The following is a 27,693-nucleotide window of genomic DNA, read 5'->3' on the forward strand; positions in this document are numbered from 1 at the left end:
GAGCTAAGTAGACGGATTAATAATTTACTCCATCATTAAAAAAATAAAAAATTATAAGCTAATTGATTTTATCACCTCTAATATATGATATGAAGCACCAATACATTTGGGATGCTGCGGAAAAACAACATTAATTAACATACCATGACACATAAAACAAATAAAAATATTACTCAATGTCATTGACTCATTTTGGTCTGAATAGTAAAAATTGAACAGATCAATAAATCACAATTAAGAAAATAAAATACAAAGAATTTAATAAGGATCCATATCGCAGGCATTTCGGGTCGGATGACAATCTGGATCCACCAGAATTCAAGCCACAATAAATCAGTATTTGATATTTTTAAAAGACATCATTCTGATCAAATTCTGGCTAAATTTTCTGACGAAAAGAATTTTTCTTTTTTAAAAATGTAATTTCTTTGTCGATTGCATTAATTAGAATTTAGATGTATTAAGATGACCTGTTCCTTAGTTTTTTTTAATGTATAAACAGGCACCCTAGGTGACATAATTCTTTTATTTTCCTACTTCAAATTGCAATAAGCTACTATTTATTTACTCTTTAAATTAATAATAAATACCCAAAATGAATTTCTTAAAGATAGGAATTAACATATATTTCATGTAGTGGTTGAAATGTATGATTGAATGTTCATTCAACTTTTTAATAATAAGAAACAAATTTTAGGTCTCAAATTTAAAATTTCTTGCATGTGAGACAACATGAGTTAAGCTATTTGCATGAGATTTGTTTAGTAAAATTTAATGTGTAATTTGTAAATTATTACATAGGAGCTGGATATATAACAAAAATAAGAGTGAAACAGAAATTGCAACATTAATTTAGAAGAAATATTTTTAAACTGGAGTTCAATCCTTAGTATCGTGTGCCACAGTTTATCTTTGAGTATATCTAAATATTATTTGGCATTTGGTTAATGATTGCCTAATAAGATTATTTAAGCGTTTAAAAATGTAATACCACATTCATTTCCTTTTTCTCTAATTTTTGATAACAAGTTTTGGAATTAATTAAAATATAAAGTCTATATTATATTTTTTACGACAGGTAACTGAAAAAGAAAGAGTAAATTTGTAGAGATTAACTACATTATGATACTCGTAAGAGTGACTGAACTTGTGCATCATGCATTATATAAAGGGGGAGGCTAGAGATTGATTCTCCCTACCAGCATTTTCTCAATCTAGCTCATCACACCTAATATTTTTGTTAGATTAAAGAGTGAAAATAAAAAGAAAATTGAACAGAGATCGAGGTGCTACTACCGAGGCAGTACGATTGAATAAGTAGGATCCTTTCATTCTTAACTAAAAATCTGAAATTTCAATTTTAAAATAGAGAAATCCTGATCCGTTAATAGGCCATGAGTGATATTAATTTAAACTAATCGGGTAAACGTGATTTTATAAATTTACCTGACTGAATGCGTTTATAAAATTCTCCCTTCGAGCATTATTATATTGCGATATACGATAATTGTGTGTGATGTATAACTTTGGGTTATACAATTTACGTTTTGTATACCTAAATGATATACAATATTAAAACCAGTTGATATGTGATGCGAATCTTTCTCAAGGTATACAACTACTATTGAAAAAAAGTGATGCACAAATTCTATAGCTTATCCTAATTAATAATTTATTACTAAAAACATTGTTGTTCAATACAAGCAATTTAGTGACAGATAAATTAGCAACAAAATTTATAGTTAATTCTAGTTTGTTTGTTATTTTTTTTTTATATGTGCATGTATATTTGAACATTTTGTAAATATTTTTCTGTTAATAGGAAGAGCATATACTATTATAAATATAATGTAATATTTTTGTATTTTAGAAGAGATTATGAGTGTGTCCGATAGGAACTAGAAAATAATTTTCTGGAAAGTAAGTATATTTTTTATTTTATTTTTTCATATTTGGTTGGTGAGTGAGTAGCGTGGTTGTAAACAATAAAATACTCCATCTGTCTACAATTATTTTGTCATGGTAAGATCTGCACTCCCCTCAAGAAAAATTTAATATAAGATGCAGTTTTACTTGTATAAACCTTCTATAGCAAGAATATCAAAATTCTACATAATTTTTCAATTGAACAAAATATAGAAATTATCAAGGATAAAATTAAAAAAAAAAAACTAATCAGTTCTTAATTATTTAAATCGACAATTCAGTTTGAACATCTATTTTAATATGCCCACCAAACATTTGTAGTAGGAGGGAGTAATAAATATTGTGTTATTTGAGATTCAAACCTACAAGGAACCTTATTCATTTGAATAGACACCCATTATCACTGCATTAAAAGTAATCTTTTTATCAAGAATATCCAATTTTATATATATGGTATATTTTAAATACAAAATTTAATATTTATATATACAACATAATTTTTATTTATATATTTTTTCCATCAAGGTGGTGGAACGTGGATTGCTATAGTCCAAAATTTTGTTAACAACCTGTTCAATCTCAGATCTAACTAACTTTTTTAAAGAAAAAGTAACGTATTGTTATTTTTCTTTTAAATTATGAAAATTTATATAAATATGTTATATTACAAAAGAAATTACCATGTATAATAATTTACACTATAATTTTAATACATACACTAATCTATAAAAACACATATTTATACATTATATATTTATCACATACTTTAACACAATTATAATATATTATGTCAATTTTAAACCTAATATCAATATTTTAAAACACTTATAATTTAATAATATGTATATCATATTTATGATAGTAACGCATGGGAAATTTTTATGCTGTTCTCTTTGACTTGTTGTCACACTTTCTCTTTCATACTTTCATTTTCTCAAATTTTAGTCCTTTCTTTAATGCATCTTTTTTTTTAATTAAAAAACCATTTTTTATATCATATTTGCATATTCTAAAGCTTTTTTTTTAGTTCTACTTCTAAGTGAAAAAAAATTAATATTAATGCATCCATTTCTATGAGAAGATCCATTTTTTATTTTATCTTGCATCTCCTAAAGGTTTTTTTTAATTCTACCTCTAAGTGAAAAAAAATAATAATTGAGTGATTGATACATTAAGACATTATTGTTAATACTAAACATTAAAAACATAAAATGATTATAGAATAAATAAAAATAAAAATAAAAATATATTTGATAGTTAAAAATTGAGTAATTAAAATTGAATTCTAAAAAAAATATAATTTAAATAACTAAATAATTGAGTGAATTTTTAATTCTTTAATGAGAGTTCAATTTATTTTTTAATTTGACTATATTCAGTATCTTTGAATTCATCCAAGAAAATTAAATTTATATTTTTCCAACATATTACTTTAATTTCCCTCAAATATATATAAATTTTGAGGGTGAATTTTAATTAATCAAAATAAAATTACAATAAGAGTTACAAGTAAAACAAAAAGCACAAATAAAAAAGAAAATTAAAATTGGTAGAGAAAAAAATATGAAAATGAACGAACACAACTTACACACGTACAAATGGCAAGCCAAAAAGGCATCGCACAACTGACAAGTATGTGTGCGAGACACAAATAAAAATTTTCTTATTGCATGTATGGCTATAGATGACAGTTCGGCATATTATATAATATGGTCGGTTGTTACATTTAATTGATTCCCAATTTTCTCCATTCTTGATTCTTTCTTCTTCTTTCCATGGATTGCATTGCGTTAAGCTCAGAATCTCCATATGTTATCATGCTTAAAGCTGCTTTTTTGATACCCATTTCTCATTACTTATTGGGATTTCTGTTTCTACTCTTTCTATTTCTTTATAATTTCATGGAGATGTACTTCATTCAAGAATTATTCACTGGATTTAGGGGAAAACCTGTCTATTTGACCTTTAATTCTTGCTCTGACCTGTATCAACAAGTTGTTTCCAAGTGTAGAATTCTTCATGGAAGGTAAAAAAAATGAAATCTTGAAAAGAAAAAAAAAACCCACATGTGATGGTGATTTGTAATGTATTGCTTAATGCAGGTTTTCTTCTACTCCATGGCTTTGCAGTCCTCATCTTCAGACTATTTTTTTGCAGTTATTTGAAAGAGTACCTGCTTGCATTTATCAAAGGTGATAACTGTGTATGCATTCCCCTGTTAATTTTACTTGAAAATGTTAACCTTTTACATAGTGCATATTTTGCCTCCAGACAGATATTAAAAACATCTGATGGTGGGACAATAGCTCTGGATTGGCTACGGAATGTGAATGGTAAAGTACATTTATATGATACAATAACTTCTCATTTTAAACCCCTAAATAAAAAGCTGGAATGTATATCAGAATATAGTTTTTGCTAATAACTTTACAAGGTTGAAGGACTTACTTTATGGAGTCACATGGTAGTTAGTTGTGTTGCTTCGTCATGGAGAACTTCCCAAATATGTTGGCTAACCAGTTCTAAAGGGTGTAACTTACTAACCAGTTTTGCTTTTTAATTTGTTAGTTAAAATACCATCTGTCGAAGGTTTTGATGGAGTTCAGAGTGATGATAAAACTCCCATCATTCTGGTGATTCCTGGTTTAACAAGCGACTCTAATTCTGCTGTAAGCTTTCTTCCACTCCTTTTATATTCCTCTAAAATATTGAGTTTTCGTCTAGTTTCTGTCTCTTTCTCTCGTGGAGAATTTCTTTTTTGTGCTTAAATAGTTCTTTGTTTCCTTGAGTTATTATTATTCCTCTTCCTTCTCTTGTGTAAGCATGTTTCTTCTCTTTTTATCTCTAATCATTCCACTGTATACTGGTATTAGTTGAGCTATGTGCTTTCGGTGTCAATTTTTGCTTTAACTCTGCTTTAATTTAACAGTACATCAAGCATCTTGCTTTCAAAATGGCTAAATCTGGATGGAATGTCGTTGTGAGCAATCATCGAGGTCTCGGGGGAGTGACAATCACTGTGAGTACTCCTTCCTTAAGCAAGGATTTAATCTCTTCCAGTTTTGTTGCTTTTGATAAGAGAAGATATGGTCTAGATTTTCTTCAGTTGAACTGCCTTTGAGAGGAGCAATGCTGTGAACTTTCTAATTTTGTGTTGCTGTTCCCTCAGCTTGATTTTTAATCTGAAACTGCCTATTATTATTTCACTCGCCCAAAACCATATTATTAGGTGCATAGCTGCACAGCATTGAAGAACTATTTTTCCAGCTTCGTGCACCAATTCAATCTTATATGTGCTTGACTTCATGTTAGTAACCTAGAGATACAGATATTCTGTGCATAAATACATTTGCAGAATCCTGCAAAAGTTATAGGTCATACATAAGGAATAAATTAAGCGATACATACTTGGCTTAGTATCTCATATCTTGGGTTAAATAGAATACCACAGCAGTGATTGTGTATTCAGCTGGGATCATCACTAATAAGTATCGTCCTTGCTCCCATGGTCTAAGTGACACTTATGGATGAAGTTTCCTGTAGGTGGATTTTATACTTCTCTCAAGGAAGATGCTTACTTTTTAGTTGATTCGTCTCTAATGGAATACTATTAGTCCTCTATATGCCCCAGAAGAGTGGTCATTCTTCATGATTCTGTTACTAAATTACATTTTTTGCAGCATGGCAGAAGCTGTCCCTGAGGAAATTTAAGTAATTGAAAATTCAGTGATGTATATGGTGTCTCTCATCTCTTTAGTTTCTTATTGCTCCTCTTGAAATCTATGTCTTCATTTTTTTTTCTCAATGTAATATTTATAAAAATTGTGAAAGTTTAGTATTGATTTTAATGCAGTAGTCTAAGGTGCATAACTTTGCTTGTAATGTGTTTAATTGTGTTGAAAATATACAGTATAGTATGTACATTATTGGCCAATGAAAGTTAAAGATTCATGATATCTTGATGGCAGTCTGATTGCCTCTATAATGCCGGATGGACAGAGGATGCCCGCAAAGTCATTGACCATCTCCACACTCAATACCCTCAAGCTCCTTTATTTGCTGTTGGCACTAGCATTGGTGCTAATGTTCTGGTACAGCATTACTTACTTTGTTATCAAATATTTTGTTAGCTTTCCTAATATGAGCACAAAATTGTGCATCACTACTGTGCTAAATGATATGCTTACCTGAAAACTGAAACTAAATAAGGGAAGAGAATTATCATAGGCTCTTACAGTAAATATCTTATTGTAGTAGGATGGTGCATATACACAAGCATATGATAACTGTCTATATGGCTATCATAATACTTTAGTTGTCAGTTTCAAAGTTATTTAGTAATTCCTTAGTCTATAGCAACATTTTGACCGTTACAAAATAAGTTCCTAATTTAGTATCAAGTTGCATTGACACAAGATTATTCTCAGTTTACTGGTTGGTCCATCTTCTTTAGTTTGATGGGTTACAAACCTTAATCGTGAATGGATGTGCTGAAGATTCAAAGGCTTTAAGTAAATGCTTCTAAATTTTGAGCATCCATTCAGTTCAAGTATATGCAATAGAGCAACTGTTCAGGATGAAGCCGAGAGCTATGTTATTGACAATTATTAATAATTTCCAGGTAAAATATCTTGGTGAGGAAGGAGTTAATACTGCGATTGTTGGAGCAGTTGCAATCTGTTCTCCCTGGGACCTTTTGGTTAGTAACTGAACTACAACTAATATGCATGCTTGACCCTTTGTGAAGCATTGGTGCATTGTTAACTTCTTTGGTTTCATACATTTTATTCTATACCTGGTATCTACCGGCTAAGTTGCTTTCTTTCTTGGGTTAAGGGTTGTTTTGGATGGTATGATCTTCTGGATTATAATGATCCAGAAAGAGTTTGTCTAGTCTAAAATAATTCAGTGAAGGTGCTAGATGAAGATTGTGATGGCGACAACATAGTTTAATTGAAGTCAAAGTAGTCATTTCTTACTTTGATTCTGTACCACAAGAACTTATGCTTATTTTTCATGACAAGGTTTATCTGTCTTTACTTCTTCCTTTTCAGATTGGTGACAGGTTTATTAAGCGCAGGTTTGCGCAGAGATGCTATGACAAAGCTTTAGGAATTGGATTAAAACTTTATGCCCAGCTGTAAGTAATGGCTTTTTTGTTGTCTGTGATGACATTACTCCTTAACTCACTTGTCAAAACTAGTTTTCTATTTGAGTTGACCTTAATTCGGGTGTCCTAATTCTTTTGTATGGTGAAATCTGAGTTTTGCAGGCATCGGAGTATTTTGCCTCGTCTGACAGATTGGGACAGCATTTCTAAGGTCATTCATTTTCTTATTGACCTATTTTCAATGCTTTAACTTCTCTGTCATTTACTTAAATCAATCAACCAACTTAACCTCAATCCCAAACTAGTTTTGGTTACATGTATCTTCAATCCATTCAACACTTGCGCTGGTTCCACTCATAGGAGCACGTCTTAGCAAATCGATGTTAGGAGGATTTACAATATTATGACTATTTGACTGATGCAGAGAAATGATATTAGGATTACTCATATGCTGCAATCAGCTGGTTTTCACCCAAACTTTAGGTGTCCCTGTAAAGCAACTTATGGAGACTCTAGTAGATAAACAAGCATACTGCTGACTTAACATAGAATGGTGTCCGGTTGGTCAGTTGAGCAAATACTAACAAGTGGAAAGACGTTGAATAATATACTATAGAAGTGAATATGTCAAAAGTAAATATGAAATCTAACTTCTGGTGGACAAAATGATTATTTAGTGCCAAAGAAGTATGATAAAGATCAAATATAAAGTCCGATGGGCGTACTTTTATGTATGTGGACGCCTATCCATTTTATTTAAGTTCTGGGTGATCCTCTTGAGCAGAGACACCCATTACATAGAATACATGAAAGAAAACTATTAGTAGGGTAAAATTAACCTTTGATGCTCTTTGAACATTTAGAACCATTGGAGTATCAAGAAGCTAACTTAACACAGGCGCTCTCTGATAAACAATTAGATATAATATCCTAATCCTAGGTAACTTCAAGGATGTGGTGAAGTCCTCTTTTTCAATGTGTATATTACTACCAACACATTCTCTAAGTTCCGTGTATTAGAGTTACTAATTTAGTTTATAATTTATGCAACTAATAAATAGATGCCCTATCTTTTGTTTATTGCTTATTCTGATGGCTTATTTTTTTTGTTTCTCGTGTAGATATATTGTATCAGAGATTATGACCAACATGTCACTTGTGTTCTTAATGATTTTGAGGTAACACAACTTACCGCCTTTTTCAATAATGTTTGTCCAACGCCTAATTAAATAATCATCATTTCTTCCGTCCTCTCTCCCCCAAGACTGTTGATACATATTACAGGAAAGTTAGCTGTAGCAGTTATGTAGGAAATGTGAGGGTTCCCCTCCTTTGCATTAGTGCCTTGGATGATCCAGTTTGTTCAAGGGAAACAATTCCATGGGATGAATGTCGGTACGTCATCCTTTGTGTTGCAAAGTCTCTCCGTTTAGCTTCATTTTAAAATTTCTAGGTGTGAACCAGTGCAATTGAAAGATTAAATGGTTGTATGGAAATAATGTTACTGTATGGTTACTAACTAGGGTTACTACATAGTTCACCCCCTCACCTTGTAGCAAAATCTCGTTTACGCACCAGTTTAACAGTAACCTTTTACTCACCAAAAGTTTCTCCGATTGTGTTTAGTACACCACTTCTATTTTAGAGCTTTTTTTTCTTCTCTTTTTTCACTTCAGTCACTGTTTATAGCTAGTTATAATGGGAGGAATAAGCATAATTGAAAATTAATTACAGGGGAAAATTTCTCTTCAATCACCATGACACCATCAATGGCAGCTTCAGATTCTTGATCTTTCCCTGGCAAAGAGAACTCAAGCTCCAAGATGATGAGGGGAGAGGGAGGGGATTCCAAAGACCTAGTTAGAGAAAGGAGGAGGCGGGAAGTGGTGGGGAGAAGGCGTTTATGGCTTCTGGAGGTGAAAAGGAGTAGAAGAAGGAGCATTTTTTACTTTTTGGAGCAAAGTGGATGTTAGGGAAAGAATTCACTTGCCTCTTTTGTTTGTAAAACATGTGAGTGCCACATAGTAAGTGTGGTTTGTTTAAGACACACTCAGTGAAATTTTGGGTGTGTAAAAAGTTCTTCGTGAAACTGGGGTGTGTAAAAGGGTTTGGCTACTTGCTAGGGAGTGTAACTATTTCTCAGTGAAGTAATTAATCTGGAAACACATAATCCACCTAAACCTACTTCAAAGTCATCCTCATATCATCTCTGTATGCTCCTGAGGCCTGAGAATCGTAATCATTTTGCTTTAAACACATATCTGTGTGTTCTGTTACTGTAAATATAGATAGCATGACAACATGATTCTCTTTCAGGGCAAACAAAAATGTCGTACTAGCTACCACACAGCATGGGGGACACTTGGGACATCTTGAAGGGTTGACCGGTAAAAGCCTCTGGTAATATATGTTCCTCTCGTCACAGATATGGTTTTTGGCATTCAAATTTATTCTTCGTTTTATTTTTGTTCAATCTAATTATCACTGCATCTCGCTATTATTCAGTCATCTCAATTCCTTTAGCATGCGAAAATGCTCTAAAACCAAGGATCCAGAAAAGATGAGTTCTGTGTGAGATACATTTTGTGATTGTAGGAGACCTGAATTAGAGAATTGAGTAATATGCGTGTCATAAGTATTCAGATGTATGGCGCGTACCCCTTCAAGTTTTGTATTGAAGTGTCTGATTACTAATTTAGTAGTATGATATCCTTGACGAGAGCAAGTTATCATTTCCTCCTTTGCAGGTGGGTTAGGGCCGTTGATGAATTCTTTTGTGCTTTTAACTCCAGTTCATTGATCCATAGAGAAAAGGTATGCAGATTTGCACACTCAGTATATTGACTGATAGCTCTAGTCGTAAGTTATCGTTATGTCTCATGGCATTGTATTAAACAGATACAAAATACCACAGTGGATAGTCCTCCACTGAAATCAATTGATGAAGCACCATCTGTGAATATAAGAGAAGACGGTTTAGTGACTGCATTTGGCCACGAACCATCAAGTGGATTAGGAAATGAGCAACTGGTCGAAGATGACAATGGCACAGTGCAACAAGAACCAAATGCAACGACTCGATTTGATTCTGTCTGTTGCCCAAATATTAATGCAATGATGGTTCCTGTTAAAAATTGTCTAAATCAGCTCTCTCGACGAAGTAAGATTTCAATGTGGGTACTTGCATGTGTTGCAATCACAACCACATGGCCAATTCTGGGTTCACTCTTGTTCAAGAAAAAGCTGCGCAAAAAACATTTCACTTCATCCTCAATGAAAAGATGACGACGCCGTGCCTGTGGCCATGCCTATGTTATATTCATTGATGTTGTTGTTGATGCCATACAATCCCTGGGCAAGAGCTAAGATGCAAAGTCGGATTCAGAATTTTAAATATCATACGACTTTTTATTACTATTAGTACTTTTAAGAGGATCATAATTCATAGGTAAGGAATAAGAGCTATTTGTTTGCCTGCTTTACTATGTATCAAAGATATGTATATACATTGAGATATGTTTGTTATTTATATACAATATTTGTATCTTCCTTAACGAATTGATTTACTTCGGTTAATGTGAAATTATCGAGCAATATGCAGTTTGTATAGTCTCTAGCTCATTAACTTATTCGAATTTGTTTTTGATAATTTTACTTAGACAAAACAACAATTTATCAAATCTGAAATTAAAAATTGTATTGATTAGGAAACCTCAAATTGCAATGAATTTTACCTTTATTAAGATCTACACACACTTTACTGTCTCCGGACCTTAATTGTTATGATAGTGTATAACTAGTAATAAATATATCTTAAATAATTCCAATTAAAAACAAAATAGGCTTCGAGTCAAATTGTGGAGAATGTACAGAACATTGAAATTTCAAAGATTTATGAATAAGATACTAATGAATGTGTTATACTGATTTCAAAATAAGATAGCTAATTTCGAAAACGAAAGCAAAGAATTTCATGACAACTCAATTATAAAAAATTATTTTTCAAAATATATTTTTTAAATTTTTTCATGTTTGATTTTTTTTCTAGTGAAATTTTGGTTAAATTTTTTCTTTACGAAAACAAATTTCTTAAAACAAATCAAACTGTTAAGACCAAAATCGATAAATTAAAAATCAAACTGTTAAGATCAAATTCGATAAATCAAAAATCAAACTGTTAAGATCAAAATCGATAAATTGAAAATTAAATTGTTTTGACCAAAAATCAAACTGTTAGGATCAAAACCTATAAATAAAAAATCACTGTTAAAATCAAAACCAATAAACTAAAATAAAAAAGAACTCTTATTAATTTAACATATTTAAAAATTAAAATCAATAAACCGAATGAATAATACATAAAACAGAGTCCGCCTATGCAAACGCACTTTATCGTCAGTTTGTACCCCTTTTTTTTGGGTTAAACTATCTATTGTCAATTTATCACTCGAATTTCCTTATTGGCTGCTGGCGTGAGGTCCACGACCATCTGATGCATGAAATAATATGAGATATTATATAATTAATAAATAATAAAAAATTATTTGCGAAATTATAAATTACATTTTCTTTATATCAATTTAGTGAAAAATTACATATTATTAATCAAAACTCACATTATTTGACTCTTAAAATATTTATAACAAATATATATAAAAAAAAGGGAAGGAGTATAAATTATATATTAAATGTCTGTATTAATTTATGTTAGACTTAATAATGATATGCATCTTATAATAAAACAAATTAATATAATTTCAGCATAATTTAGTCCGGTTGTTCAAGTAGTCTCTCTTCTTATCAATCTTTTTTTTTCTTTTTTCAAGAAACCCCTTTTGAGATTGCCATGGATTCTTTTGAGTTAAGCTCAGAATCCCCATATGAGCTTCTGCTTAAAGTTCTTTTCTTGATACCCATTTCTCATTATTTCTTGGGGTTTCTGTTTTTACTATCTGTTTTTCTCTATAATTTCATAGAGATGTACTTCATACAAGAATTTTTTACTGGATTTAGGGGAAAGCCTGTTTCTTTGACCTATAATTCTTGCTGTGACCTCTATCAAGAAGTGGTTTCCAAATGTAAAACTCTTAATGGCAGGTAAAAAAACTTAATAAAAATATCATCTTGGTACATTTGAATGCTTTCTGGTTCTTGATCATATGTGGAACTTTGGAATAATGTTGATGATGATTTAGAAACATTCAAAAAGCCCATTTTATCAGGTGGATTGTTAGTTTAGCTCATGTATTAATATATGTTTTTGAGCAATTGTTGCTATAATCAATTAATTACTCCCTTTTTCAGAGTTCATCAAGTTTTTCTTTGATTGTATTTTTTTATGTCTTTAAATTATTAATTATTGTGATTGTATTCCATTAATATGATAGCTATCTAGTGTGATTTTCTTAACTTTGGCACGGAGTAGAGCAGTTCGGTATTTATAGTACTTTTACCTAGTTTTGAATATATGAATTTAATTTTAAAAAACTTAAACCTTCTGTCTCTGAATTTATGGTCAAAGTGTAGAAGATTGAATCTCAAAATTCCAATTGTGCCACGTAAATTGGGACAGAAGAAGTATATCTTATAAGTAACAAAAAAGTGATAATTACTTCACTGTGTCTTTCAAGTGATAGGATGGTCGGAATCCTGAGTTTTATACTGAAGGTTGTATGTCATGAGTATACATGGGTTTTTGTTCTTTATTTATTGGAACTTTTCTCATCATTCATTGCAGGGTTTCGTCTACTCCGTGGCTTTGCAGTCCTCATCTACAGACAGCCTTTTTGCAGTTTTTTGGAAGGGCACCTGCTTGCAAATACCGAAGGTGACAAAAACAGTTAACAGACTTACTTAGTTTCACCGCTTTCTTATTTTTTTTACTGCTCATACTATGATACTATCATTTTTGGTCTCCCTTGTATGTTGGGTAAATATTGGCAGGTATTATTTAGCTCACTTCACTTATTGTCTGCAAGGCAGTTATCTTTGAGATTGTAAAAAGATCATATTTCACATACCATACTTTTTACGGATGAATTGCTACATTTTGGTCACTAATGCATTCTTGTCTCCAGACAGATATTTCAATTGTCTGATGGCGGGATAATAGCTTTGGATTGGCTAAGAAACATCGATGGTAAAGTAAATTCTAGTCACTGTCATTTTAAGATGGATTGTTTCAACTCATAATTTGATTGAATAAGCTTATACTTTAGAAATTAATATACTTCTAAATAAAGAATAAGAATCTGGAATATGTCAATGTACGTAGTTAATTTCTCTACAAGACTGGTGTCTAGTCTTTATGGAGTTCCAGTAGTGAAAGTATTTTCTAGTCATAGAGAACTTTTCCCAAGTATGTTGATTAACCAATTCTAAAGGTTTTATGTTCTAGACAACTTAGATCTCAAGAATGGATGCTTCAGACAATTTGAAAGGTGGTCCTCAGTAAATATCAAAGAGGAATTATTGAAGCAACTTAAAAAAGTGTAAACAAATTGAGTAAAGGAGGAACGAATTATATTTTCTGTTTGTTGTTAGAGGAGAAAGTTCAGGGAAAGAAAGAAGATGATATTATGTTTTGTGTCGCATTTAATTTGTGTAAGAATAGTCAATGAAGGGTGATAAAAGTACCATAAAGTAGAATAAAAAGGCTATGGAAGAACCTCTTCCAACTCCATATGTTAGGATGTGGAGAAGCCCTTTTTGATTTCTAGAATGAACCAATAAAAGATTGAATTCATATTTTTTGGGTACGTGATGGAAAGCGGGTGTTTGAAGCTTTATTCTCCCCTTTATATGAAAATGTGTTTTTTATGCTTAGACAACTTGCGATTTTAGTGTGTTTTTCTCAATCATCATTGTGCCTGCTTTTGAGATGGCTTATTCAAGCAGTTTATCAGTCTATATCATAAATTACTTTGTTGAAGATACAATTAAGTAAATAGAAGTGTGTTCTATCTAACAACTTAAACTTTTAGATGAGTTGGTCAAACGCTTTAACAGACTTCATTGTATGAACGAAATTATGATTTTTTTCCTTCATAAAGAATCATTAATGACTTCCGCTGACTAATGGTTATTTTAGCTTATTGAAACACCTATGTTTAAAGGTGGGGTTGGAGTATCTAATTGGTTGCATTTTGATAGCACTTGATAATGGTTATGAATCCTCCCTGCTAAATATGCAAAGCTACTCTCTCTAATCATTTTCTTTAACAAGTACTTGTCTTAAGTTCAAGATCTCACCAGATCAGTCAATTATTGATTCCCCTAATGCTTTTGTATGCTACTTTATGGAGTAAATTTCACAAATCCCATTTCTTTTTTATTTGTTAGTTGAAAAGCCATCCATTGAGCATTTTGATGGAGTTCAGAGTGATGATAAAAGTCCCATCATGCTAGTGATTCCTGGTTTAACAAGTGACTCTGATTCTGCTGTAAGCTTTCTTCCACTCTTCTTCTGTTGCCTTCAAAATTATGATTTTCTTGCTTGTTTAATTCTCTTTCTTTTGGTTAATCAATTTTGGGGCAAAAATTATTTCTTCTTCAATCGAGTTTTTATTGTCTTCTGTTTATAAACATTTTTCTTCTTTTCCTCTCAATAGACATTATCAGGCCTTGTAGCTTTAGCAGAATTGTAGTATTTCAACTTTATACTAGAGTTGATTGAGCTCTATCATATGATTCTTTGAGATTATGTGCTGTTCACAGCAAATATTTGTTTTATTCTTTCTTAATTATGCTTTAACTTAACAGTACATTAAGCATCTTACTTTCAAGATGGCCAAACGTGGATGGAATGTTGTTGTGAGCAATCATCGGGGTCTCGGTGGAGTGTCAGTAACTGTGAGTACTCCATCCCTGACCAGAAACTTCATCTTTTCCAGTTTAGTTCCTTTTGAATAGAGAAAATGTGATCTATATTTCCGTCAGTTGCTAGATCACATTTTTCATAACATAGCTAGAAGCTATGGCTGAGAAAATATAGGAAACTGAAAATTTTCTTAGTTTCTTATTTGTCCTCTTGAACTCTGTGCTTGTAAATTGTCTCTCTAAACATTAATAAATAAAACCAGAAAATAGCAGAAGTTAAATAAGTGAAATTAATGCAGTAGTCTAAGCCTCTAAGGTGCAGAACGCTGTTAGTAAAATGTTTATTGTGCTATAGTTACATACTTTGTAGGCTATTGAACAATGAAAGCTCAAGATTCATGATATCTTGCTGGCAGTCTGATTGCTTTTATAATGCTGGATGGACGGAAGATTCCCGAAGAGTCATTGACCATCTCCACACCCAATACCCTCAGGCTCCTATATTTGCTGTTGGCCTTAGCATTGGTGCTAATGTTCTGGTACGGCATTACATATTTTGTAATTGAATATTCTATTTGTTTCCCTATATGACCACAAAATTCTGCAATACTTAAGTTCTAAACAATCTTCTTATGGTTACCTAAAGCTGAACCTAGATTCAAAGATAATGAAAGCAAATTATCATAGCTTTTTGCAGTAAATAGTTTCAGAGGTTATAATAGCAGGATTCATGCTATTATTTGGATTTGTATAGTCAAACTTCAATGGTGTTATGTCTGGGAAATCAGTAGTGTAAATTTCACCAACATTGTAGAAATGCCTCCAACATTGAAATCTTGTCTGGAAGCTGGAAAGATGCATTGTTCATACTAGCCGAAAATTGTTGTCCATTTGGGCCTCCACATGTTGCATTTCTTGATTTTCCACAAGCAGTTAATCCCAGGCCACCCTAGTGTCATAAGGGGAGAGGTTGGACAACCTCACGGCTAGGGAAGAGACTAGGGAGAAGAGCGAGGGTAGCTTAGGTCAGTTGACTATTGTGCGGGGTGGTATTGCTAAGTTGCATGTTAATGTGGACCTGCTAAGTTTCACTGATATTTCTATATTGTGGGGCGAGGTTCGATTTCCAAATATGCCCGAGTCTGTCAGAAAGGATCATATACATGAACACACAACACGTACACAAGCATATGCCAACTGTCTCGATGGATTTCATAACATGTCATTTGTCAGTTCCTCATCCTTATATACCAAATCCTCGTATAGAAACATAATTACTGTTACAAAAATTTCTGCCGTAGTACAGAAATTCACATCTAAATAATATATTCTCCATTTACTAGTTGGTCCATCTGATTTAGTTTTATATGTTACAAACCTTAAGCATGAACCAATGTGCAAATGATTCAATTTCCAATGTTTTTAAGTAAATGGGCATTCTTCTTCTAAATTATGAGAATTCAGTGAGATCAGGCATATGCGATATGGCAGATGTTCTTGACGAAGCCAATAACTTTTTTATTGACAATATTAGTAATTTCCAGGTAAAATATCTCGGTGAGGAAGGAGTTAATACTGTAATTGTTGGGGCAGCTGCTATTTGTTCTCCTTGGGACCTTTTGGTTAGTATCTAGACCAACTAATCTGCAATATCTGATTTTTTTTGAAGTATTAATGAATATCTAATTTCTTTGTTTCATACATGTCATTCTTTATCTGGTATATCTTCTCACTGAATTGGATTCTACTACGTAATGTTTGTATGTTGGGTCGAGGGTTATTCTGGATTGTACGATCTGTTGGATTATCATGATCTGGAAAGATTGTCTAGCCTGAAATAATTCTATGAAGATGCTAGATGAAGATAGTGATGGTGGAAGCCCAGTTCAACAAAACTCGAATTAGTCATTTCTTAAGTTTATTCTGTACCAGAAGGACCTGATTTTGTTATTCTGTCTTTTGCTTATGTTGCTCAAGAATTCATCCCTGCTTCTTTCTATATATCTGAGTCAAATCCACTTTTCTCTTTCTTTTTAGATTTGTGACAGGTATATTAATCGCAGGCTTGTGCAGAGAGTCTATGACAGAGCTCTGGCAATTGGATTAAAAGGTTATGCCAAGATGTAAGTCCCTGCAGTCTCCTTTATCAGTCTGATATTGTACTTCGTTTAATGGCTTTCCTAGCTGTGATGATGGCACTACTCCTAAGTTAATTCTATCTTCTTTAATACTCTTGGTAGTTTTTGTCAAATTGACCTTCATCAGATGTCCTAATTCTTTAGTGTGGCAAAATCTGAGTTTTGCAGGCATCAGACAGTAATGTCTCGGTTGGCAGATTGGGAAGGCATTGTTAAGGTCATCTATTTCTCTTAGTCGTCTCTTGTCAGTGCTCTATCTTCTACGACTATCACTTAAATTAATCAATCAACTGAGCAGCAGTCCAATGCTAGTTGGGCTGTTATATAAATCCCTCTATACCCATTTTCTCTCGGGTTGGTATCATCATGGAACCCTTGACCATTTAGCACTAAACCCTGGTGCAGATGCAGCACGTGCTTTGTATTCGATTTTAATCTTAAAATGATTTTTGATTCTTTATTATGCTAGGACCTGCTAAGAAAGACCAACATATGTGGTGTTTCCTTACTTGAAACTTATTGATTCGTTGTAATCACCGAGGTTCAAGGTTTCTAGCATGCATGATGCGACCAAACTATAAGTTTTCCAAAAAGGAGCATAGTGCTGACTTTACCCAAAATGGTGTGTGTTTTAGTTGGGAATACAACATGTGTGAATGCATCTGGAATAGTATACTTTCGGAAAGATAGTAAATGCTATATCTAACGTCTGATAGAAAATTTAATTACCTTAGTGCGAAGGAAGGACTAAATATAATTATGTATGCCCCAGGGTAGTTGTACCTTCTCATATATTGATGTCTATCCCTTTTAGTTTCGGTTCGGGTTTTCCTCCTGAGATGAGACATCTACTACAGAGAAAACAGGAAATAAAACTAGTATAGAGGAAAAAAAAACCTTTGATTCTCTTTAAACTCTTAGCACCATTGCTGTATCAAGAAGCTTGTGAAACACAGGTGCCCTCAGATAAACAGTTATATATAATATCCTTATCCTAAATTTAACTTCAAGGATGTGGTCAAGTCCACCTCCTCGACACCTACTTGGCACATCTGATTCATTTTTTTTGAGTTAATTTAGTTGATAATATGGGCAACTAACTAACAAGCAGATGATCTATCTTTTCCTGTATTGCTTATCCTGATTGCATTTTTACTTTGTTTCTCTTGCAGGCACGTTCTGTCAGAGATTTTGACCACAGTTCTACTCGTGTTCTTGCTGATCTTGAGGTAACACAAATCTGCCTCCTTTTTCGGTAAATCTGTTCGATTGCTAATTAATCAGCATTTGTTTCCATCCCCTCTCCCCAAGACTGTTGATACATATTACAGGAAAGCTAGCTGTACCAGTTATATAGGAAATGTGATGGTTCCCCTCCTTTGCGTTAGTGCCTTGGATGATCCAGTTTGTACAAGGGAAGCAATTCCATGGGATGAATGTCGGTATGTAATCCTGTTTTTTGCAGTCTCTCCTTTTAGCTTTAGTTCGAATTGCCAGATAGGATAGAACGCTACTATGCGAATTAATAGAGTTCCAAGATTATATATATGCTTGTCTGGAGAAAGGATATAACTGTATAGTTATCAAGTACGACATGAAATAATAATTAATTTTTCAGCCTGGTGCCAAACATTTGTGCAAGAAACCTTACCTTATCTATTGCTGGTTGAGGCTTTGCTTATATTGAACTGTTGTTAGTTCAAAGTCATTCACATGCCATCTTTGTATGCCCCTGATAATTGTTTTCTTTTCGTTTTTGATTTTTTCTTATGTGTGTGTTGTTGTGCCTTTAATTATAGTATGATTAACATGATTCTCTTCCAGGGCAAACAAAAACATTGTTCTAGCTACCACACACCATGGAGGACACTTGGGATATTTTGAAGGGATGACTGCAAAAAGCCTCTGGTAATTTGCCTTACGTTCATCAGATATGGTTTTTGGCATTGTAATTTTACTGTTGTTTTTATTAAATTTGATTAGTGATGCATCTTCTCATTATTCAACCATCTAGTTCTATCAGCATGTGAAAATGCTCCAAAACATAAGGATTAAAAAAAAAACTGAGTTCTCTGCGAGTATAGACTTTGGGGTTGTAGGAGATCTAAATTATTGAATTCAATAAATGCGTATAAGTGATCAGATGTATTACTTGTCCTTTCTAGTTCTCTATTTATGTGTAATGCCTACTTAGTAGCATGAGCTATGGTAAGAGTACTTAATGAGAACAAGTTTATAATGAAAAACCTGAGTTCTCCAATTCGTGAATGCAGACATTGGGGTTGTAGGAGAGCTCAATTAGAGAATTCAGTGATACGTATAAGTATTCAGATGTATTGCTTTCCCTTTCGAGTTTTCTATTTAAGTGTGATGAGTAGTTAGTGGCATGAGCTATGTTAACAATACGTAATGAGAACAAGTTTATGATGTGCTCCATATGTGTAGGTGGGTTAGGGCTGTTGATGAATTTCTTTGTGGTTTGAACTCCAGCTCATTGATCCATAGCAAAAAGGTATGCACATTTGTACACTCGCCTTGAAACTGCTCATACTTTATAAAGATCAGCTCACATACTTAGTTAATTAGCTATGCTGATTGATAGCTCTATTTGTTAGTTATTACGAAACCCCCGGACAAACAATGGTGAATTCTTGTGTATCAGAATGAGATTTGATGCTAAGAGTGATTATGAGTCTTTATGTCATTGTATTATGCAGATGCAGATTACGGAAGTGCATAGTCCCCTGGAGACATCCATTGATCAGGCACCATATGTGAATATTAGAGAAGATGGATTGGTGACTGCATTTAGCAATGAGCCATCAGGTGAAGTAGGGAGTCAACAGAATGAGCAGCTGGTCGAAGATGATGACAAGGTTGGAGATAGGATAAGAGGTGTCAATGATGCAATGCAGCTAGAAACAAATGCAACAACTCAGTTTGATCTGAGAAGTGAGAGCACCAGGTTGGAAGATGCTGGTTCGAGAGGACCTGGAAAAATGCTAGCGACTCCTGAACCAGAATTGGATGCAGTGATTGTTCCTGTCAAAAGATGTTTAAATCAGCTTTCTCAGCATAGTAAGATTTCAATGTGGGTACTTGCATATATTGCTATCATAACCACTTGGCCGATTCTCGGTTCAGCTTCACCAATGTTCTTCAAGAAAAAGCTGCGGAACATCTTCTCCCTGAAAAGATGACGATGTTATGCATGTAGCAGTGGTTAAGCTCTATCCATTAGTACTATTTCAGATACAATTATCAAACAATTGCTGGGGAAGAGGGAAATAGTTAAACCCCAAAGTTGAATTCGGGAATGGCTGTACTGTTTCTTATAACTTCAAAATGATCATATAATAACAAAAGATTTTCATTGTTGCCTGATTATTTTGTGTATGCTAGACAAAACACCCTCTTTACCTTCCTTCCAAGGTAACGTTGGTAAGGTCCGCATATAATCTACCAGCTCCAAACCTCATCATTTGAGTATGTTGTTGCTGAACAAAAGATCCAAAACATTCTTGGAAACAGATTTGGCCAAATGGTCGAATCATGCATTTGGGATATATATATTCCTGCAGGTTATTTTACTCCACCAATTTCCCAATGCATGCGATATTGGATCTCCTGCGGATTAAATGATGATTGGGATAAAAGAACACAAGTAAAATTTATATAAAAAAAAAAAGGTCTAACAATTAGGTGATTGCTTCATCAGCTATGCAGTAGCAAGATAAACTACATTAACTTTGTAGCAAGCAATTCTAGTCACATAGACCATCAATATTCGAGTCTAAGATTTTCTACTCTAGTGTAATTAGAAACTGTTCTCAGTTCTAACAAAATATTATTTTAACTGAGTGCACCCATTACTTCACAATAGGCACCAGACTAATGCAAAATCCACAACCTGTGTCAAAATAAGGAAGACCTCTAGACTACTCAACTAAGATACAGAACCAACTGAGAGACATCCCCTGTCTACCTAATACAAAAAGCAAACTCAGTGACAGCTGGGACACACAACGACCATTGACAAGATCTAGAGAAGATTGAGATGGCATATAAACTCAAATCTACCCAGTACGGGTCATCTTCATTTTTGGCATTGCCTTCTTCATCTGCCGAGCACGCTCTTTAGCCTCTTTCTTGCGAAGTGCCTCTGCACTAAGCTTAGCCTCAGCTTCCTCTCCCTTCTTTCTCTGTTCAGCCTTCTTCCTCTGCAGTGCTTCTTGCCTGGCATTCTGAAGTTCTTTGTAAATTTCTTGGGCAACCTTCATTCTTGCTCCGTCAGTTTTAGTGCGGGCCTGAACAATATAAAAGAAAAGTTACAAAAAATATGAATGAGTTCAAATTTAACATACAGTAAAAGCTTCATCCATAATTACACACATGCGAGCTCAGCTTGTATCGTCCAATTAAGTCGATGTAATAAGGAACAAGAGCCACAAGCCGGGTCATGTCAGCCATGTTTTTGGCATCAGGGAGAGCAAACTTGAACAACAGCATCTTCTTGTGTGACCCCAAATGTTGATCAGAGAAATGCATCGAAATGAAACCTTTACCAAATTTCTCATATGCTTTGTCACCAAAAACCTACAGGTATCAACATAAACTATATTACATATTACTCACTTAGCCTTGCTATTCAGAAAGACTGAACCAAAGAATCAAATAGTCCCACAGAAAGGAGAGAGCAAATGAAAAGAACTCTCTGGTCAAGGTATAGAGGACTAGCCATGGACACATAAGCATAATAAATGGGGTAGGTTACAATCACAGTAATGAAAAGTAGTTGCTAAAACTGGATAAATATGTCCATGGAGCCGAAGGGAGGCGTTGACACACGTGAACAGTTGTGATTTCACAGGTAGTCAAATTCCTTTTCCATAGAAAAGTCTTCCCTTGCAACATTTGTAGTAGAATTACCACTCCTCTTGCCACAAATATTATTAGCCTTCAAGTCACACAGTCCAATGCTCCTGCACTATTGACTAGGATTGTCCTATGTACCAAAAATAATACTTTTAAACGTACTCCACGAGCATCGATTCAAGGGAAAAGATAGAATGCTTCAACTCACAACAGTTTCACAAAAAAAACTAGAAATAATAAGAATGGTAAATAGCTGGTTTGCTTTTTTTTTTTAATCAGGTAAAGTGTTCCATTAATAATAACAAGGCCGCCATGGCTGTATGTAAGTGTTAAACCAAAAAAGGACCTACAAAATATGGTTGTCTCCGAAAGACACCCAATCTTCTATACAAACAGCCACAGGAACTACTTGAGAGCACCAAGAGAAAATAACGAACTGGCAAATGAGTAAAGGTGATCTCCACACCTTCGAAGGCTCTCCTAATTCCTCTCTTTCCAAATGACCGCACATTAAAGCAAGAGGAGTAAAATCCCAAGCCTAATGGCTTCTCCTACCTCCATTCTTCCGACTGAACATCAACTCTACTAGATTACAACATATTTATATTTAAGAAAAGCTACTCTTCAAAATTACGAATTTCACTTAACCAGTCAATCCCAAATTCAAAGGGGAGCCTTGGAGCACCGGTTAAGTTGCTTCTGCGCAACCTATAGTTCACTGGTTCTAACCGTGAAAGCAGCCACTAATGCTTGCATAAGGATAAGACTATCTATTGTCACCTCCTTGGGGTACAGCCCTTCCCCTAGAATCTGTTAACACGGGATTTTTGCACACCCGGCTACCTTTAATCAATCCCAAATTCAACAATTAGAAATTTCTCTATCTCATCAATCCTAAACAAAAAATGACACCTACTTTATCCTCGTAAACCAATCTAAAATTTGTATCAAGTACTTCAATGCTACCCCAATTTGCTTGACCAACTCTCTACTTAGCATGCTCCAGAAAAAAGAGTATTATATTTCTTCATTGAATTGATGATGACACTACTTTACACTGTTTGCTTGGGAGAAAAGAGGAAGAACAGAAGTAAGTGGAGCGAAGGATTCATTTCAATTATAAAGGGGAGTGCAGAGAAGCAAATGAGTTGGGTACCCACTCCACCCTCCAATGGAAAAAAAGAATAAATTAAGTATCTTCATTCTTTTTAATTGGAGAAAGGGAAGTATCTTCATTTAGTTTTTGGATTCGATGTATTGATGATTTATATTCCTGACATTAAAAAACCAGTTCGCCTCTTTATTCCTTTTTGGAGGTAGCCAGCATACCCTTAATGCTGAAGAATTCAACCTTACCAGTTTCAAGAAAAGGAAGCACATATATCATACTATTCTCTTCTCTTCTAGCTATTTTTACATCATTTTATTTTCCAAAATACCCCAAAAAGGAAGTATTTTACCATCCCTCTCTCTCTCTCTAAGAAACTCTACTACACATTGCACGCTCTCTTTACGATTCAATAGGCATAATTTACTTTGAGCTTTCATCATAACACTTTTGACTAATAACTTCATAGTAAAAAAAAGAAAAAAAAATCCTATAACCATAATTCTCCACATCCTGAAAAGTAGTAACATCAAGCAGAAGCGTAGCAATGCTCCACCAACAATCTCTATTAGAAATATTGGCTGCGCAATAAGGGCGACCAAAAACTTACAACAGACCAGAATTACAATTGAGTTAGATTAGCTAGTTTCACAAACATTCCAGTAAAAGAAAAAAAATTAATCAAGCACAAATCAGTAACGCAATCAAACTGATATTCATATCATGGCAAAATGGCCTGGTGGACCTTTGTACTCGTATCTGTTTGTACTTTGGACTCTTCTACTTACCCTTTTGTCATCTGAACCCCTAAACTCATTCCAAACACATTATTTTAAACACAATTTTTGATGTGGCATCCTATGTGGAAAGACTCCACATGAAGCGTGTGATACACACAAAACTAGAGCGTGAGACACCTTAAAAATCAGATTTTTACCTTTAAAGACCATCTCTTCTTCTTTATTTTCACTCAACACCGTGGTTGGACAAATTTGATCTTTTCTCTTCAAATTTCTTCTCTTTTATTTTTTCCTTCGATTTACTCATCTCTTTTTTGTGTTGATTGTACTGTATTTTTATTGGTCTTCACGATGATAGGCTCGATGTAGTCAATCTAATCTCAACAAAAGTATTTAGCTAACAATTTCGGCTTGTAAATCTCAATTCCAACAATTTCCTTCACTAAATCCTTAAGGACACAACTCCAAAGATTCTCATTCTCATGTTCCTCCATCACCCACTCCCTCAAATCAATCGTATTCGACACTCCAATTGGTGTTAAGAAGAAGAACAAGAAAAATGGTGGGTGAATTTTGTTGGGGTGGAGGCAGCGATTGGGGGGGGGGGAGCGATGGGTTTTAAGAAGATGACCCCCCACACACACACACACTTTTTTTTGTTCTTCTTATTTATTTATCTTTTAAATTTTAATGTTCTTTTAATATCATACGTGTATTATTGTTTTTTTCTTTTTGGCCAGCGTGTACGTGTTTGTGCAACACGCACCATACCACAACATAAAGTGTTTAAAATTTTGGGTTTGGATGAGTTCAGGGGTCCAGATGACAAAAGAGTAAGTAAGAAAGAGTAAGTAAGAGTGTCCAAAATACAATCCTATACAAGTACAAGGGTTTAACCAGACTATTCCGCCTCATATTATTTCTAACAATATAATATCTGAGAATACTATGTACTATGAAAGCATGACTGAAATAGCACTCAAGCTAGACAGAGCCAAACCTGATCAAGCACGGTTTCATTGAGCATATCCCCTGCCACCTCCTTTGACTCAGCTACAACAGCTAACTCCTCAGCAATCCACTTCTTACCACTAGGTGGACTCACCAATGATGCAAATCTCTGCAGATCTGTAGTCTCCTTTTGCATTGTCTTGGCCAATTTCTTCTTAGCCACAGCAACAACCACATGATCCATTGCATCATCATTCATATACACCTCAAAGGTTATCTCATCTTTGCAAGGCACAACCATATTGTACAACCTGGAAATCAAATCGTGCCTACTTTTAAGCTCCATGGTAGCCAGCAAACCCTGGCAAAATCTCCTCCCACTTGCATAAAACTTGAACACATTTTGTCCTTCTTTTAACAACAACGGTGAATCATCAGTTTCCCCAACACCCAACAAACTGAAATTCTTATCAAATATGGAGTCCTTCGTTGCAAATTTACTAGCCCAAGCTAAGGCTAATTTCTCATTCTCTTTTTTCCCAGTAAAATAGTTTATAACGAACATAATCAAAAAGGAAACACAAACTATCTCAACAGTATAAGACGATATGGTTTTCGGACTTTCAGGCTCAGACTCTGGTTCAAGTTTCAAACTGGGATCAGATTTAGAAGCAGCAGCAGTGTCAGATTCCGTAATTAAAGGTGAATCAGAGGGTGGAGATTGAGGGAAACCTTCGAACTCATCCTCATCCCAGACCTCAAAGGATGTGGAGGCGGGTTTCGGATCGGACGGCTGCGATGTAACTTGAGAGGTGGGATCAGCTGAAGGAAGAGGAGGACCATGATGAGATTCAATAGGGTCGGAAACTGAGAGGGTAGTGGTAGGGGGAGGAGGAGGGATGTATTTAGCGGCGGATATTGGTTCGTCGGAGTCCCCAAAGTCGTCGATCTCATCGGCGTCGAAACCCTCGAAGTGGCGGCTCTCGGCGGAGACAGGGGAGAGATGGTGGATAAGAAGGGATAGGATGGAGAAAAGGGCAATAAGGTAAAAGAGAGTGTCGCCTCTAGGGAGGATGAAGGAAGAGAGAGGAGAGAGAGAAAAGGAGTGCTTCGCCATGACAGAGTTTCGATTTGATCTCTCTCTCAGCTACGCTTCTGATAATAAGCACATACAAGTGGAAGCAAATAATCTAAGGCGTACAATTTTTTTATGTCTTCTTTGCACCATATTGTACATGATTAATAATCTCTTAGCCCAATGATTAGATCCAACATAGATTTTGATTATTTACACCCACATCAATGTAACTTCAATATTTACACACAAGTAGTTAACTAATCTAATGAAATAAAAAAACTATAAGTTATTTTTTCATACATGTCATATATTTTATTGATTTGATATAAACAATCAGTTATATATAAATTTAAAATATTGTAAATACATTTTAATTCTTAATCAACTAGATTTTATGTCAAATAATAATAAATATATTTTCAATATTGACATATAGTACTATTGTCTTCAAAAAAATTACTGCATTCATTAGTTCTTGTTTTATTGTTTTGGCTTACCAAGACTTGGATTCTTTTATTATGTAATAATAAAAAGGAGAAATCAGCTTGGTAACTATTTGATGATGCAACCGTCACAACCCAATTCGTTCAAACTTGGACAATTGGGTGAATTACATTTGTATGAACTGGACTTGACAGTCGTAAAAGATTAATTGAATGTTTTTGATACATTTATTTTTCAATCTGCAATCAAAGCGTGCCTCTTGTTTCTTTCCAGCCAAACATAGTTCTCCATTAGCTTTTTGGGATAATATACATATCAAATTTTAGTGATTCTGTCAATTGCTGAATGATTAATTTTGTGGGATGATTCATGATCAATTAACCTTAGAACAAATTTTGTCCTACTCCTGAGATCACCAATCAGATAGTCCATCACCTCACCCACGAGATATCAGCAACCAGATAGCAGCAAGTTACCTTTTTTGCAATCGTACAAAAGGTTGAACTCTCCTACGTGTTTCTGCTAGCTATGTCTGGGCGCGAATGATCACCTGATCCAAGGTTTTGTGATTATTTTCTTTGTTTATCTTCTTCTAACAGCAGCTGGATTATAGATCTGAGAACTTCATTATCAGTCACCTTGGAAGCCTGAAAAAATCAGGTGTCATCAGAATTCATCAATCCAAAACAAAGGTGTAAAGGGCTGAACATTTGAATGGAAACAAAATATGATCGCAAACCTTAAAAAGCATTCAACAGCAGCTATATGGTAATGTCTACCTAAAGAAATTTAATGACACAAACAAAAAAAACAAAAAACAAAAAGGAAAAATGATATGCAAACTACTGTCAAAAGCTCAAACAATGAAAAGATTCCCTGTGCCTCATAGATTAGGATCTTGAATAGATGGTTATCATAGTGGTGAGAAAGATTGCACCCGGGAGACCTTTGGGTCATAGAGTAAGGGGGTTGTGTGCAGAACCTTAAATTTGTTGGAACAGAAAAGACATGTGTGCTCATATTACGTTCAACAGGGAATAGCGAAAGAAAGTGAATGTCAGTAGCACATTACACGAGAGGACATTGTATAGGAACACCGAAGGATCTTTTATCACAAATAGCGAAAACATATGGAGTTTCCTAGCAAACATCAATGCAATGTGAAGAGAAACATAGACAAGACATCATTTTTTGTAGGAACAGCCAAAAGGAGCAGATCAAGTGCCAGAATGGGAGCACACCATTCCCTCAACAGGGCAGCAATTTGGCATTCAGATTCGCTTCTTTTTTTTTTTTCCTGAATCTGCTGGCAGTGTTAGAAATTTGAAAAGTTATCCTTTGTCTCCTTGAGTTATGGTGGAAAAATAAAATGTACATCAGCTAAATTTCTTCAGATTTCTTAAAGTGATTTTGGTTACTGCATCGAAAAATTAGAACTAAGGGGATAAAGCATCTATTTCTTATCTTTTTATAAAGGCACTCCAATAAGTATGAAGGTTTCAAGG

At 34.1% G+C, this 27,693-nt stretch overlaps 4 protein-coding genes across 5 annotated transcripts in view; 2 read left to right on the forward strand and 2 right to left on the reverse strand.

The window, feature by feature from the left end:
- Positions 1 to 3,451: 3,451 nt before the first annotated feature.
- LOC101258906 (embryogenesis-associated protein EMB8-like) lies at positions 3,452 to 10,619 on the forward strand. The gene is made up of 14 exons (XM_004231282.5): positions 3,452 to 3,952; positions 4,029 to 4,118; positions 4,198 to 4,259; positions 4,495 to 4,595; positions 4,856 to 4,945; positions 5,895 to 6,017; positions 6,548 to 6,625; positions 6,981 to 7,066; positions 7,199 to 7,247; positions 8,158 to 8,214; positions 8,301 to 8,431; positions 9,353 to 9,436; positions 9,784 to 9,850; positions 9,935 to 10,619. Exons 1-14 carry the CDS (start codon positions 3,702 to 3,704, stop codon positions 10,319 to 10,321), a joined length of 1,656 nt encoding a protein of 551 aa, XP_004231330.1. The 5' UTR covers positions 3,452 to 3,701; the 3' UTR covers positions 10,322 to 10,619.
- Positions 10,620 to 11,783: 1,164 nt separating this feature from the next.
- On the forward strand, positions 11,784 to 20,376 carry LOC101244422 (alpha_beta hydrolase fold-1 domain-containing protein). Of its 2 annotated transcripts, none has more exons than XM_026029869.2 (14): positions 11,784 to 12,133; positions 12,774 to 12,863; positions 13,114 to 13,175; positions 14,378 to 14,478; positions 14,798 to 14,887; positions 15,271 to 15,393; positions 16,399 to 16,476; positions 16,892 to 16,977; positions 17,137 to 17,209; positions 18,165 to 18,221; positions 18,304 to 18,434; positions 18,817 to 18,900; positions 19,438 to 19,504; positions 19,710 to 20,376. In XM_026029869.2, exons 1-14 carry the CDS (start codon positions 11,883 to 11,885, stop codon positions 20,190 to 20,192), a joined length of 1,776 nt encoding a protein of 591 aa, XP_025885654.1. In that variant the 5' UTR covers positions 11,784 to 11,882; the 3' UTR covers positions 20,193 to 20,376. The 2 variants fall into 2 exon arrangements, with proteins under 2 accessions (XP_025885654.1, NP_001308382.1); NM_001321453.1 differs by having other exon boundaries at positions 11,800 to 12,133; positions 17,161 to 17,209; positions 19,710 to 20,373.
- A 337-nt stretch (positions 20,377 to 20,713) lies between these two features.
- Positions 20,714 to 25,970, reverse strand: LOC101245000 (uncharacterized protein At5g49945). Its single transcript, XM_004230413.5, has 3 exons — positions 24,716 to 25,970; positions 21,385 to 21,588; positions 20,714 to 21,299 (listed from the first exon to the last, which is right to left on the reverse strand). Exons 1-3 carry the CDS (start codon positions 25,781 to 25,783, stop codon positions 21,069 to 21,071), a joined length of 1,503 nt encoding a protein of 500 aa, XP_004230461.1. The 5' UTR covers positions 25,784 to 25,970; the 3' UTR covers positions 20,714 to 21,068.
- Positions 25,971 to 26,284: 314 nt separating this feature from the next.
- LOC101259204 (DExH-box ATP-dependent RNA helicase DExH7, chloroplastic) overlaps positions 26,285 to 27,693 on the reverse strand; it is a 28,210-nt gene continuing 26,801 nt past the window's right edge. Inside the window, exon 34 of the mRNA XM_010316274.4 lies at positions 26,285 to 26,835. Coding sequence (XP_010314576.1) covers positions 26,758 to 26,835 — 78 coding nt within the window. The 3' untranslated portion in view covers positions 26,285 to 26,757. The remainder of the gene's footprint in view (positions 26,836 to 27,693) is intronic.

The sequence above is a fragment of the Solanum lycopersicum genome, chromosome 1 (genome assembly GCF_036512215.1).
Source record: "Solanum lycopersicum chromosome 1, SLM_r2.1".
Taxonomy (NCBI): Eukaryota; Viridiplantae; Streptophyta; class Magnoliopsida; order Solanales; family Solanaceae; genus Solanum; species Solanum lycopersicum.

Coding starts and splice junctions, on each gene's coding strand:
- LOC101258906 (XM_004231282.5), top strand. CDS start 3,702: ATGGATTGCATTGCGTTAAGCTCAGAATCTCCATATGTTATCATGCTT. Junction 3,953..4,028: donor TGTAGAATTCTTCATGGAAG/GTAAAAAAAATG, acceptor TGCTTAATGCAG/GTTTTCTTCTACTCCATGGC. Junction 6,626..6,980: donor GTTCTCCCTGGGACCTTTTG/GTTAGTAACTGA, acceptor CTTCCTTTTCAG/ATTGGTGACAGGTTTATTAA.
- LOC101244422 (XM_026029869.2), top strand. CDS start 11,883: ATGGATTCTTTTGAGTTAAGCTCAGAATCCCCATATGAGCTTCTGCTT. Junction 17,210..18,164: donor ATTGGGAAGGCATTGTTAAG/GTCATCTATTTC, acceptor TTTCTCTTGCAG/GCACGTTCTGTCAGAGATTT. Junction 18,435..18,816: donor ATTCCATGGGATGAATGTCG/GTATGTAATCCT, acceptor ATTCTCTTCCAG/GGCAAACAAAAACATTGTTC.
- LOC101245000 (XM_004230413.5), bottom strand. CDS start 25,783: ATGGCGAAGCACTCCTTTTCTCTCTCTCCTCTCTCTTCCTTCATCCTC. Junction 21,589..24,715: donor ATGAAACCGTGCTTGATCAG/GTTTGGCTCTGT, acceptor TGATACCTGTAG/GTTTTTGGTGACAAAGCATA. Junction 21,300..21,384: donor GATACAAGCTGAGCTCGCAT/GTGTGTAATTAT, acceptor TATATTGTTCAG/GCCCGCACTAAAACTGACGG.